The sequence below is a fragment of the Aquarana catesbeiana genome, linkage group LG03 (assembly GCF_042186555.1).
Source record: "Aquarana catesbeiana isolate 2022-GZ linkage group LG03, ASM4218655v1, whole genome shotgun sequence".
Taxonomy (NCBI): Eukaryota; Metazoa; Chordata; class Amphibia; order Anura; family Ranidae; genus Aquarana; species Aquarana catesbeiana.
In genome coordinates this window covers 315,024,488-315,039,829 of record NC_133326.1, presented here as the reverse complement: position 1 = coordinate 315,039,829, position 15,342 = coordinate 315,024,488, and the positions used below count along the sequence as shown (strand labels likewise).

At 44.0% G+C, this 15,342-nt stretch overlaps 1 protein-coding gene across 1 annotated transcript in view; it reads right to left on the bottom strand.

Moving 5' to 3' along the window:
* Positions 1-15,342, bottom strand: part of LOC141134536 (tyrosine 3-monooxygenase-like) — a 66,276-nt gene that overhangs the window by 33,554 nt on the left and 17,380 nt on the right. The window contains exons 6-7 of the mRNA XM_073624039.1: positions 7,129-7,179; positions 1,323-1,468 (exon numbers count right to left, since the gene is read on the bottom strand). Coding sequence (XP_073480140.1) covers positions 1,323-1,468; positions 7,129-7,179 — 197 coding nt within the window. The remainder of the gene's footprint in view (positions 1-1,322; positions 1,469-7,128; positions 7,180-15,342) is intronic.

Here is a 15,342-nt window from a genome sequence, read left to right as displayed (position 1 = left end):
TTACTGTGTAAATGACACTGGCAGGTAAGGGGTTAAACACTAGGGGGCGATCAAAGGGGTTAAAGGTGTCACAGGGAGTGATTCTAACTGTGGGGGGGATGGGCTTCCACTCACATGACAGCAATCACTGCTCCTCATGACAGGGAGCAGTGAGCTCTGTCATGTCACAAGGCAGGGCGGGGAAATGCCTTGTTTACATAGGCACTTCCCCGTTCTGCAGCTCCGTGACACGATCGCTGGGAAACTGGCGGACATCGAGTCCGCGGGTCCTGCGGGCACAGTCACGCTGTATGCAGCGGGTACGCACCCGCTAGCCCCGCCAATTAAAGGGGACATACAGGTACGCCCATTTGCCCACCGCTGCCATTGTGCCAACGTATATCGGCGTGCGGCGGTCAGCAAGTGGTTAATGTATGTTCCTTGCTTTAGAACATTATTTTTTATCAAGTTGGTATGGGTAAAGTTCTGCTTTAATAAAGGGGTCTTATGTTTCCCTGAAACATTACTTGCTGAACATATGTGCAACATGCTCCTTTGAATAAAACACTTTTTGACTTGGTCATCGACATGCTGCCCTTTTTTTTGGCAATTGGTCTACATGATGGCACCATTAGCTATGAACTCACACCAGATGTGGCTTAGAGATATAGTCGCAGGATGGCTTACTATGTGCATCAAAAATTGTCACATTGCAGATTCCGCCAAATAAATCATTGCTAATCCTTTTTTTTTCCCAGTAAGTTAAATTTCATGTCACAAGGAAAATCTGTGCATGTGAAATAGGTGATGATGCATATTCTAAGCATTTGCTGTATATGGAATCTGTATAGCTTCAGATAGATCACATTAGAAGTGTACAATGTGAAATGTTTGGCTTTCTTTCTTTCCTGGAAAGCCCTAGTGTTGCATACAGTCTCCCATAGACATGTATGATTGTGCTGTACATAGTTCTTGGTTTAAACCCACATATAGCATACAGATGAATTTCCAGAATTTAGAAAGTCGGTATGCTATAGGCAGGTGTATATGAATTGAGAAATATGTCTGTCCGTAAAGTCTGCATTCTGGGAATATGCCCCTATGCTATATACAGGTGTACTGGCAAATACCCTCATACAGCTGCACACTCCCATTCATGGCTGCAGTACGCAGCACCTGGGCTTCCCAGGTATGGAAAGAAGCCAGAATTTTATATTGTATGCCTCTAATGGGCCATTGTACATGACACCTAAATGTTGCACCTTCCTACAAGCTATTTTGTGGCCTTTAAACCAACTCAATAGATGTGATTTCTATAATTTCATTTCTGTTTAATACATTACCTTTAAGAAAATTAGACACATCCTGAAGCTGAGGTATAGAATTTTCTGTAAATCCGCAATATTTTTCCAGCTGTTGAAAAGCCTCTAAGTATTGCTTGCAAGCATAGTTTGGATAGAGAGTGCTGAGGGATTTGTAGACTTGTTTCCTAGAAGAATAGTAGTCATAAATAGGATATTAGCATCACCACCATGTACAGTTAACAAACTGATCATTTAAACACATTGGGCAAGTGACCCTTAGGTGAATTTACATTTGCATCCTCAAATACAAAGATGTACAAGCAAATGGTGCCTTATAGTGTACGAAATGCATGGTTATTAAGGTAGGTTTTCTAATATAGTTGCTAACAGAATAAATATATAATACAGGTTCCATACTAATGACATGTTAACAAGCATTGGCACAATAGTCCATACTGTGGTCTTGCATCACAGGGATCCCAACTTTCGTTCCAAGCACAGGCACCATTTGTATAAGGTTTGTATGTACTCACAACCTTTACAGTGATTTTCCCTGGATTCCACAGTTTTGATCCACAGTGGTATAACTATATACTGTATAACTACAGTGGGGATGGAAAGTATTCAGAGCCCCTTAAATTTTTCACTCTTTGTTATATTGCAGCCATTTGCTAAAATAATTTAAGTTCATTTTTGTTCCTCATTAATGTACACACAGCACCCCATATTGACAGAAAAACACAGAATTGTTGACATTTTTGCAGATTTATTAAAAAATAAAAACTGAAATATCACATAGTCCTAAGTATTCAGACCCTTTGCTCAGTATTTAGTAGAAGCACCCTTTTGATCTAATACAGCCATGAGTCTTTTTGGGAAAGATGCAACAAGTTTTTCACACCTGGATTTGGGGATCCTCTGCCATTCCTCCTTGCAGATCCTCTCCAGTTCTGTCAGGTTGGATGGTAAACGTTGGTGGACAGCCATTTTTAGGACTCTCCAGAGATGCTCAATTGGCTTTAAGTCAGGGCTCTGGTTGGGCCATTCAAGAACAGTCAGGGAGTTGTGAAGCCACTCCTTCGTTATTTTAGCTGTGTGCTTAGGGTCATTGTCTTGTTGAAAGGTAAACCTTTGGCCCAGTCTGAGGTCCTGAGCACTCTGGAGAAGGTTTTTGTCCAGGATATCCCTGTACTTGGCTGCATTCATCTTTCACTCGATTGCAACCAGTCGTCCTGTCCCTGCAGCTGAAAAACACCCCCACAGCATGATGCTGCCACCACCATGCTTCACTGTTGGGACTGTATTGGTCAGGTGATGAGCAGTGCCTGGTTTTCTCCACACATACCACTTAGAATTAAGGCCAAAAAGTTCTATCTTGGTCTCATCAGACCAAAGAATCTTATTTCTCACCATCTTGGAGTCCTTCAGGTGTTTTTAGCAAACTCCATGCTGGCTTTCATGTGTCTTGCACTGAGGAGAGGCTTTCGTCAGGCCACTTTGCCATAAAGCCCTGACTGGTGGAGGGCTGCAGTGTTGGTTGACTTTCTACAGCTTTCTCCCATCTCCCGACTGCATCTCTGGAGCTCAGCCACAGTGATCTATGGGTTCTTCTCTACCTCTCTCACCAAGGCTCTTCTCCCCCAATAGCTCAGTTTGGCCGGACAGCCAGCTCTAGGAAGGGTTCTGGTCCTCCCAAACGTCTTCCATTTAGAATTATGGAGGCCACTGTGCTCTTAGGAACCTTAAGTGCAGCAGAATTTTTTTTGTAACCTTGGCCAGATCTGTGCCTTGCCACAATTCTGTCTCTGAGCTCTTCAGGCAGTTCCTTTGACCTCACGATTCTCATTTGCTCTGACATGCACTGTGAGCTGTAAGGTCTTATATAGACATGTGTGTGGCTTTCCTAATCATGTCCAATCAGTATAATCAAACACAGCTGGTCTCAAATTAAGGTGTAGAACCATCTCAAGGATGATCAGAAGAAATGGACAGCACCTGAGTTAAATATATGAGTTTCACAGCAAAGGGTCTGAATACTTAGGACCATGTGATATTTCAGTTTTCTTTTTTAATAAATCTGCAAAAATGTCAACAATTCTGTGTTTTTCTGTCAATATGGGGTGCTGTGTGTACATTAATGAGGAAAAAAATGAACTTAAATGACTTTAGCAAATGGCTGCAATATAACAAAGAGTGAAAAATTTAAGGGGTCTAAATACTTTCCGTGCCTACTGTATATGTAAATATATAAAAGAGCTGGTAAGTATGCTGGTAAATACATTTTGTTTTGTTTTCACTGCTCTAAGCCCTTCCATGTGCACCTTACTTTAAAAGCTAAATAAAATTTGGATCTTTGTCATTTTTTTAGCTTGGAATTAGGGCAGAGACACATTGGGGGAGATTTACTAAAACTGGTGCACACAGAACTTGGTTCAGCTGTGCATAATAACCAATCAGTTTCTAACTTCAAAAATAAATAAATATATGTGTATGCACTAAAGGCTATAAATACGTGAACAAAGAATAAAATGAATCTATACAATATTAAAAATTATTATAAATTATAAACAGTGTCACACACCTGTGAAGAAAGTGACTATAATCCACAATTGAATATATGAAAAATGGTAACATGCACCATGCAAAAAAATGTGAGAAAAAAAAAAAATCCTTTAAATGATTAAAAAAATATATAAGTGCTACTTGATAAATAAAGTGTCCGAAACCAATTCATACAAATGAATATATCTCAGTCCAAGCCATTCATAAGAGTATATAAATCAAAGTGCACAATAGTGTCCAAACAAATAGCAGGCAATCCTCATGCTGGTTTTTTTGAAAAAGTGCTAAATATTCCTCATGCTCTTCTTATGAGATGTGCACATTAAGGCATGCTGCAGTGCTCTCCAGTGACCCCCAATGGATAATGCGCTCACCTTAGAGCATGTGACACAGTAGCTAAACAGTGTCAAAACACGCATTAGAGCCACTCCAGGGCTCACACAGGGTATGCTGGTGATGATCTGTATCTCGCTCAAATGGTGACATATATGAAAGAAAGGAGACTCATAGCATAATACCGCCAGGAATTTATTTGAAAAGCCCTAAAAACAATCCCTCCAGGAGGGTACTCACAATGCTTGGGTGCGTCAGTGCACCATCCTATCCAAAACATGCAATACAGATGAATCCTGTGGCGTGCGGTGCGTTGTTCAATCCTCTGCCTGTCTGTGTGTAGAAAGCTCCGTCCTGCCCCTCCCCTACTCGTCTTCGGCACAGGGTATACGTGCCTTCATCTGGGGGATCTAATAGGACGGGCGCTCTATGTGTAATTTATACTATCACAGCGTGCTAAAAAATAATATTTTTGCACATCAGGGAGCGGTCAAGCTTACCTAGTGCCTTTCACGAAGCACTCCCCTATATTTATTGTTTTTTGGTATAACGTACTCCTGGATTACTTAGCACTTTTTTGGTACTTGAATGATCGCCTGATCAACATGCATGGTATGGCTCATATGGATTTACTTTTCCCCTCTTACCATTTGGGGAGGTGATTAATATATATATTTTTTAGATATTTTTTTTTTTTTTTTTAGATATTTTTTATATATTTGTTAGGTGTCATTACTAGATAATAATTGTGATATTCCAAGATTAATATGCATTTTCAGGAATACTTTCGTTTATATTTGAAATTTTATTGTATCTACTGTATTCCAGATATATATATTTTTTAGGTATAGGATTTTTTATATAAAAACATTTTTTGTATTTATTTTAAATATATTTCATATTTCATATTTTTTATTTTTTATTTGTGAGTTTCCTACCATACAGCAATAAAAGTTACAGGTCCCTTTAAGGGTTTTTAGGATCCCACAATGATGATTGTGCTGTATTACCGATGTGAGAAACATACTTAGTCCTTAGTACAGAACACTAGGATGTCAGCGATCCTAGGCAAAATGGCCACTGTTATCTTTTACATAGCTGGAGCTGAACACTAGGATGTCAGCGGTCCCTAGCAAAATGGCCGCTGTGATAGTATAAATTACACATAGAGCGCCCGTCCTATTAGATCCCCCAGATGAAGGCACGTATACCCTGTGCCGAAGACGCGTAGGGGAGGGGCAGGACGGAGCTTTCTACACACAGACAGGCAGAGGATTGAACACCGCACGCCACAGGATTCATCTGTATTGCATGTTTTGGATAGGATGGTGCACTGACGCACCCAAGCATTGTGAGTACCCTCCTGGAGGGATTGTTTTTAGGGCTTTTCAAATAAATTCCTGGCGGTATTATGCTATGAGTCTCCTTTCTTTCATATATGTCACCATTTGAGCGAGATACAGATCATCACCAGCATACCCTGTGTGAGCCCTGGAGTGGCTCTAATGCGTGTTTTGACACTGTTTAGCTACTGTGTCACACGCTCTAAGGTGAGCGCATTATCCATTGGGGGTCACTGGAGAGCACTGCAGCATGCCTTAATGTGCACATCTCATAAGAAGAGCATGAGGAATATTTAGCACTTTTTCAAAAAAACCAGCATGAGGATTGCCTGCTATTTGTTTGGACACTATTGTGCACTTTGATTTATATACTCTTATGAATGGCTTGGACTGAGATATATTCATTTGTATGAATTGGTTTCGGACACTTTATTTATCAAGTAGCACTTATATATTTTTTAATCATTTAAAGGATTTTTTTTTTTTTTTTTTCTCACATTTTTTTGCATGGTGCATGTTACCATTTTTCATATATTCAATTGTGGATTATAGTCACTTTCTTCACAGGTGTGTGACACTGTTTATAATTTATAATAATTTTTAATATTGTATAGATTTATTATATTCTTTGTTCACGTATTTATAGCCTTTAGCGCATACACATATATTTATTTATTTTTGGCATATACACGGTATGGAACGTGGTTAGTGTGTGCAGCTGAATTAGGTTCATTTATTCACACTGAAGGCATTAACCCATTTGTGGCTCACAAGATTTTAGCACTAGTTTCTAACTTCACCTTGTTCAATTAAGCTTTAGCAATAAAACCTAGAAGCTGATTGGTTACTTTGCACAGCTGTGCCAGTTTTAGTAAATCTCCCCTATTGGATTCCTTCAGCTGCCATTGTGCTTTGCTGGGCGTGTCCCTGTACATTTAAGGAGGAATTGGCTGCCTCCAGGCATGCCTGCCCTTAATTTATCCATTGCTATATATGCTCAAATATGGTGACTTTCAAAGAGTAGATTTTGGACAACACTATTTAAAGGGGGCTTGTCAAGGCAGTGCATCCTCCACATATATTTGCAAATGTTTATATATTGTGTAACTAACCCTTTTAACAATTTGATGCAAATTGTTAGGCAGTGTAATTTTTATCACTAGTTGTACAGTATGTTACTTGTGCTGGGAGATACATTCTGTTTAGTTTGCTCTGTGCATAGCCTCTCTATGTGCTCCTTACTCTAAAATCAAGTTATAAATTGGGGTGGTTGCCATTTTTGTTTAGTAAATTTAGAAAAGAGTGTCTGTATAGGATGAATTGTATACTGGTACTGTGAGAATGAGAGAAATGATGGGGTGGGGGGTATGCCTGTACTGTACTGTAGATAACATACATATACTAAACTACTGCCACCACTGTTAGTTCTGTAGATACATAGAAATTGTACAGCACCAGAGAAATGTCTGTATATACCTACTAGAATAGGAGACATGGCAGAGGTATTGCATTCATGCATTTTGTATTACCATGACCAACCAACTCACCACAGTCTCTCCTGCTTACCTTGACTATTTAATTAAAATTGTTTTATAAATATGTCTTACCAAGTAGCGGTTTCTTCTGCTGTGTAATCAACCCTTGGCAAAGCATCTCTACTAAAGAAATGTAAAACAATGTATTACTTCTTCAGTTACTTTACCAGTTACAATACTGAAGGTCAGTTAATAACAATGTAAATAGCAGAATAATAGGATTTTCTTACTAGTAAAATCAGTTTTTCGGGGTACAGTATGGAACACAGGATACGTAGTCATTGGATTGCACGCAGCTATCTTTAGTTTACTTGACACTGGCAAAAAGAGAAGGTTGCAGGGGAATCTCCCTTAAATAACTCCTCCTATTCTCAGCTAGCCTCAGTTTTTTAGCAATCAATAGGGAGATCATAAGAACAGAACATGGGACCTGTGTCCTGCGCTGTAGTCCAAGAAACAGTTTTTGCTGGTAAATCCTTCTTTCTTAGCTGTACGGTAGGGAACACAAGATATGTAGTCATTATCATTTGGACATCCTAAAGCAGTTTGATTGACCGGTGGGAAGCACATCAATACATGGCATCAGGTCCCAAAAAACAAATGAGTCAAGAAGGTTCAACAGCCTTGTAGCACATTACACCCAAAACTGGCATCAGAGGAGGTCTGAACATCCACCTGGTAGAATACAAATGTGTGAACAGAAGCCAAGGTGGCAGCCTTGCAAATCTGAAAAACAGATGCTTGATGCTGAAAAGTCCATGAAGTACTAGCAGACTTGGAAAAGTGTGATTTAACAAGGAAGGGAGGAACTCTATCCTTCAAACCACTTGCTTTCATAACAACATTTCTGATTCACCTAGCAATGGTGGAGTGCCAAGCGGGGAGATCCTTGTGGAAAACCTCGGCATGTACAAAGAGAAGATCTGACTGCTCAAACAAGACAGTAGTAGTACACTGTCACAGCACTTTAACCACTTCCGCCCCGGAAGAATTTACCCCCTTCCTGACCAGAGCACTTTTTGCGATTCAGCACTGCGTCGCTTTAACTGACAATTGCGAGGTCGTGCGACGTGGCTCCCAAACAAAATTGATGTCCTTTTTTCCCCACAAATAGAGATTTCTTTTGGTAGTATTTGATCGCCACTGCGGTTTTTATTTTTTGCGCTATAAACAAAAAAATTGCGACAATTTTGAAAAGAAGCATTATTTTTTTACTTTTTATTATAATAAATATCCCCAAAAAATATTTTTAAAAAGGGAAAATTTATTATCAAATACTTACCGTAATTTTCCTTTCCTGATGGACTCCGTGGCAGCCTACGTGTGGGTTAACCCCGCCTCCTCTCCAATGCTATAGGACCCCATTCCCATAAATGAGAGCTCACCGCTAGGTACTGCGTTCCGTAACTAGCCTACTCTTTGACTGATGGGTGGGAACTCCGTCTGCCATGGAGTCCATCAGGAAAGGAAAATTACGGTAAGTATTTGATAATAAATTTTCCTTTTTCCTGACAGACTCCATGGCAGCCTACGTGTGGGAAATAACTAGCAAATCCACACGGGCGGGTATGCTAAACAGCAATAAATTTCAATTTGACCCATCAACCAACAGGAATTATAACCAAAGTTCACAGAAGATAGCAAAGCAGGCTCAATATCGTAATGTGACGATAAAGTTTTAATAGAGGCCCATGAGGCCGCTTTGTAGATCATGTCTGGAGCCACGTGCTGGGCTGCTGCCCGTGAAGCCGCTATACCTCTGGTGGAACGTGCCATCACTGCTTCCAGAGGAGCCAGGCCCCTAGTTCTAAAAGGCTGATGGATGAACTGGATGATATAGGCCGCAGTTGTTCTAGCTGAAGCTCAATTCAGTTTGTTACTGCCAAAGTGCAGGTCGGCTGAGTGTCTAAAAAGGGAAGAAGCAGCTTGCAGGTATACCTTCAGAATTTGGCCCATGTCCAGCGGATGAACTTTAGTGGACTCCTGGTCCTGAATGTAGTTAGAATGATCTCTTGGTTCTTATGGAACTTTGAGATAATTTTCGGATTTGAGCTGAGCATAGGAATAAGGACCATCCGGATCGGAAAGAAGGACAGAAGAGGTTCTTTGTAATTTAGGGGCGCGACCTCCGAGACCCTCTTGGCCAAGGTAACAGCTACAAGGAAAGTGATTTTAGCCGAAATGTCTCCAAATAGAAAGCAGGGAAGACCCCGTATTACTGAGTTCAGTCAGTGAGTTGTGGACAAGAGGAAGATCCCAACTGGGGAACCTTGGTTTAGTTTAAGTCTGAGTTTTAACTCCCTACGGAAACACTGCTGGATTGAAGGGTGAACAGCCCACGAAGTACCGGAGAAGGCCGACAAAGCTGAGACTCGGACTCTCAGAGAGCTGATGGATAGAGACAAATCTAGGCTGAAATAAAGAAAGCTGGGGATATCCTGAGCTTTGGATTTCTTCCTGATCTGCCTGAAGAATATGAGAACTTGACAGACTTGGGCCCATCTTCTTCTATCGACCTAATTCGTGCTCATCCCCGTAGAGCTCATGAGAGTGGAAATCATCCTTGACCTGCACCCGAATCGGACAAAGGTGCAGGACTGCCACTTGAGAAGGAAAGTCCGGCCCGAAAGGGAGAGGCAACGGATCCCGAAAGCTGAGCTGGCACAGGAGGGGAAACCAAGGCTTGCGTCCGCCAATAAGGGGCTACTGCCACGATTTTGATTGCTTACACATGAGGTCTTGAAAGGACCTGAGGATTATTAGGAGCTGTGGAAAGGCGTATGCCCTCTTGAAACTCAATTAATCTGTCAGGGCATCCATTCTGGAGGCCTAGCTGCAACGACCCCGAATGTAATACCTCACCAGCTTGAAGTTGCCTGGGAAGAGAATAGATCCACTTTGGGATTGACTCCCAGGGACAGAATCCACTTTAATGCCTGCCCACGAAGAGACCACTTGTTAATGTCTTAACCAAATGCGCGATAAGAAATTCGCTCAGACGTTCTGGACCCTGGGGAAGTAGGCCGATGAAATGTTGTCTAGGCCCAAAACATGATGGGCTCGACCTCCCAGAATAGTGTGGAGCTTTGAGTGCCTCTATGACTCCTCACATAGGAGATCGCCATTGTGTCTTCCATTTTCTCTTTTTTTTTTTTTTAAATCTCTTTTGTCGAGTATAAGACATACAAACAGACAAACACCAGTACATCTACCACAGCACTGGGGTGTCATCCATTCTTAATAATACTGATTCTCCCTTCTGGAGATGGGGGAAGGACTGAAGGGCACACTAGGCTGCCCGAAATTCCAGAATGTTCTAGCCTGGGTTGAGGGAACGCGTACCCTTGAGCAAGATCCGCCCTGAAGAGGGCTCCCCAACCAGTACCGCTGGCATCGGACATGACCTTGACCCATGAGATGGGGCAACGGAGTGGCAATTGGGCAGGTTTTGCGCTGAAGCCACCAGAAGAGGCTGCTCCTCGTCATTGATGACATGTGAATAGGTTGACTGTTGCCTCCTGATTTCCATTACTGCAGAAAACCTGACTGGAAAGGGAATAACCTCCGCAGGGACCACTTTACCATAGAGGTCACGGAGACCGACGAGCCGATAGATTCATGCACTATAAGGCCCTCGGCCATGAAGAGATTAGAGACCACAAAATTCTCTCCTGGATGACCGTGATCTTCCCCACTGGGAGAGAGATGGAGCCTGTAGCAAACTGGGCCCCAAAGAACATCAGGCGCTGGACTGGTTCTAGGTGGCTTTTTCCCAGATTTAGGGGCCACCCGAAGCTGGTCAAGGTGGAGATTAACTGTTTCCTGTGAATCAGCAGCTGGACTTTGTCTTAGGACAGCAACAGGAGGTCATCGAAATAGTGATAAAGACGTACCCCTCTCCTTCTGATGAGGGCCATTATGGCCAGAGGAATTTTGCAAGATTCGGGTGAGGCTGTCAGCCCGAAAGGGAGGTAGAAGAACTGTAGATGGTCTTGACAACTTGGAACCGGAGGTATTTGAGAAACTCCTTCGCCACCTGAACACGGAGGAAAGCATCTTTAAGTCAAATGAGATTAGCCAATCGCCTGTCTGTATAGATGGTTGACAGAGCCTTCATTTGGATCTTTCGAATTTATGTACTTGTTTAGGTGAGTTAGATCTAGCACTGGTTGCCATAAATCGTTTAGCATTGTATAACGAAGAGGGGAAGGTATACCCCCTGGAGTTTTTCGTCCCTTGGGACGTGTACCACTGCTCCCTGAGACCACAGCGAGTCCACGTAGGACAGTAACGTCTGCTTCTTCTCTTCTGACCGAGTTAGCAGAGTGGAATAAATCTGGGTGGAGGAGTAACAGTGAAGGACCATGCGTTGCTTGAACAACTGTCTTGATGGCCCAGTCGTGAATGAGGCCACCCAGGCGTGCCGGAAGAGGAGCAGACAAGCCTCCCCACCCGAACTGTCTGGGCGGGCGTAACCCGAAAGATTTAGCCGGCTCACCACCACCGGACGCCTGGTTGTTAGCAGGTTTTTCAGAAGGGCACTTGCCCTCTGCTCCAATTCTTACAGAAGTCCCGGCAGGCCTTTGACAGCAAGCTTCTCTCAAGCATTCAGCACCTTCTGTACTGGGGACTCTTCTGACCGAGCCGGCGCCTATCGTGGGGCAGGCGTAACCATAAGGCCCGTTGAACCACGACTGAGGACCATTTAGTCCAAGCCAAAAGGAAGATCGGATTGACGCTAACTCCAGCTCCTTAAACGCTAACCTTTTGGAGACCTCTTCTGAAACTCCCTTTGAGAACGAAACCACATTCTCTGTCCTGGCTTCCATAGCCCTAGACATAGCTGCTAGAGCCAGGGCAGGTTTACAAGCCATGTTGGCAGACTTGTACGTTTTTCTTGAGGTCTTGATTCATTTTCTCTCAAGCCTGTCCAAAAGGACACAGCATCTTTTAAGGTAGAGTAACCTGTTTTGCCAGACGCAACAATGCTGCATCAATGAGGGGAGTGTTTTCCAGATACTTCACTCTTTTGACTTGAAGGGATACAATCTGGAGGTTTTGAATGAAATAGAAGTTTTCTTGTCCATCTTGCTCCACTCCTTATCCTTTAACTCCGTAAGGAAAACAGAGAGAGAGAGAGTGTTCTTTCCCCAGGTGCTTAAAGAACTGCTTTGCTTAGCTGGGGGGTGGAAGGGTCTACCTGCTTAAGGGCTTCCATAATCGCTTTGACTCATGGAGGAACCCGAGAGACGTCAAGGCTTCCGACATATTCATCACCCCTTAAATCGCCGACCGAGGAATCCGGAGAAGCAGCGTAAGGCTGGGAAGGACCCGAATCCTTTGGGCCACGTCAGTCAAGGAGCCAGGTAGAATATAAAACTGGCTCAATGTGTGGGATGTATCCCATTTCCTTAGGGACTGCTGCATCACACATTTCACAAGAGACTTCACATCATTGTTATCTGTCTCTTTTTCCCAAACCGCCCAGGCATAACACCAGTCACATAAGGACTTGCCCTCGGGAACTCGTGTCCCATATCTCCAGCAGGCTCTGTGATCCGAGCAGCTGTCATGGCGGTGGATGCGGTGACTGGAGGAGGAATGGGAACCTCTCCTCTAGATGGAGGAGGAATGGTAACATCTCCTCTAGTTAGATGGAGGAGGAATGGTAACATCTCCTCTAGTTGGAGGAGGAATGGGAACATCTCCTCTAGATGGAGGAGGAATGGGAACATCTCCTCTAGATGGAGGAGGAATGGTAACATCTCCTCTAGTTAGTTGGAGGAGGAATGGTAACATCTCCTCTAGTTGGAGGAGGAATGGGAACATCTCCTCTGCTGTTGTAATGTTGTGGCCTGGCAAGGTCTCTGAGAAGGCTGAAAAATAAAAATGTGGGAAGGGGGAAGGCGAGATATGACATCAAGACGCCAATACTTTGCAACTGTAAGCTCAACCCCTCCCCTCACCTGCACGTACCATGTGTGTGGGGGCTGGCCACACGAAGGTGGAGACTTGTCCATAACCTTTGGACAAAACGTCAAGAAACGGATGGTCTGCAAAAGATCTGAAAATGCCAAACGTACCGGAGCCAGCCAAAAGCAAAAGATTATATAATCTTGTCTACCCCTTTTTTTTTTTTTTTTTTAATAAGAAAGAAATATATACTTATTTAAACATTACTTCCTTTTTTTTTTTTTTTTCATTGAAATACCGAAATAACAAACACTTTTTTTTTTTTAAACATTTCCCCTTGAGGGAAAAAGACTAGGCACTCAGAGGCACTCACCAGGGCAGACCAAGGCTGGAGGAGCTAGAGCTGCTACTGCTCACTGCCTGGGAGATCCCATTTTGGTAGGAGCTAGAAGCCGTTTTTGAATCCCCCGCCTGTGACATCACCGCCCCCCCACCTCGCGCCTGCGCTGTGGGGAGGTAGCCGAACGGCGCCTGCACGGCCGCCGGGGTGCCCGTCAATCTGCGCATGCGCGATCCAAGCCTCGCTATCGCAGAGGCTCCGGCGCCTGCGCAGTGATGGTGGCGGCCGCGACCCGGAAGCGCAGCGGCGAGCTGGAACGCAGAAGCGCTCCAATCGCCATGAGGGGTAGCTGTATCTTACCACATCTACAAAACTTCCAGCACCTCCTCCTCCCCCCGCTGCCTTCTGAGAGACACACAGGTCGCAAAAGACAATGGGACCATTCAGAAAGAGCAGCACGACTCACACATGCACAGTAGGAAACAGGCTGTGAAGCCGCAAGGCTTCATTTTCCGTTTCCCTTAAATGCAAGCGCCTGCACCCGGAGCCAATGGATGGATCGGCTTGGGGTGCCAGCATTGCGGGCTCCCTGAACAGGTAAGTGTCCTTATATTAAAAGTCAACAGCTACAGTATTTGTAATTTTTTCCCCAAGACTGGAACTCCTCTTTAACAAAGACTATAAATAGCTGGTTGTAAAGGAGCAGGCGGCTTCCGGCATCCTTAACAATCAGTAAACATCATGGTTGTTAAGGAGAGGGTGGCCACCGCTTCCTTAACAACCAATGAGTCATCAGCTGCTAGTGGGGCTCCCCACCACAAGAAAAAGAATTGCTGGCGATGAAAAATGGTACCCCCCAATCCTTGCCAGGCCCTTATCCAAGCATGCAGCCTGGCCCGTTTAGGAAAGGGGGGGAGTGAGTGAGTGCCCCCCCTCCTGAACCATACCAGGCCACCTTCCCTCACCATGGGGGGGTTCTTTTCGCAAGGGGGTCTCTGCCCCCAAAAGCACCTTGTCCCCCTGTTCATGGGAACAAGGGCCTCTTCCCCAGAACCCCGGCCTGTGGTTGTGGGGTCTATGGGCAGGGGGCTTATCAGAATCTGGAAGCCCCTTTAACAAGGGGGCCCCCAGATCCCGTCCCCCATGTGAATGAGTATGCGGCCCCTTTGTGACATCACAGACCAGGGGGCCAGCAGAGTTGTTGAAGTCACAAGGGGTGCCACCGTCCCTTTGTTTATTCAGTGGTGGGAGGCAGCAGCAGCAGGCATTGTGATTGATGATGGTTCTACACTGGGGGGACATTTTTTTTTTTTTAAACTGTGTTTTTTTACACTACACCTTTTTTTTTGGTGAATGAGTAGAGGTACCATGGGTTGTGGGGAAGAGGCCCTTGTCCTCATGGGGATAAGGGGCATTGGGGGGCCCCCAAAGGCCACCCTGCTCCAAAGCTTCCCTACAAGTTAAGGGCATGTGGCCTGGTATGGTTTGGGGGGGCGACCCAAAGGGCCTAGTATGGATTGAGTAAGGAACCCCATGCCGTTTTCTTCCTTAATTTGTCATTGCCAGCTATTTGTTTTTTACATTCAGCTGTCAGCAGGGAACACTGCTGACAGCTGATGACTCATCGGTTCCTAAGGAGGCGGCAGCCGCCCACTCCTTAACCACCATATTGTTTACTAGTTGCCAAGGATGCTGGCGGTTGCTGGTTCCTTAAATATTTACCACATGCATTTTTTTTTCCTTTTGTGCATTGACTTTTACTCCTGTTTTATACGGCATATACAACCTGCTTTTGCTTTAAATACCACATAAAGTAAGTGTGAATTGACATTTTCAGGATCACATGTGGTATTTGGGAAAGTACCTAAATACTGCATCTGATCTGCTTTTGTGAATGAAGCCCATTGTCTTGGTTGAGGTGGAAAAAAGAGACTACTTTTGGAAGAAAGGAAGCTTTAGGCCTCAAGACAACCTAGTCCTTGTACAAAAAAGAGCTCCTTAACAGGACAAGGGTGCTAACTCAGACACCCTCC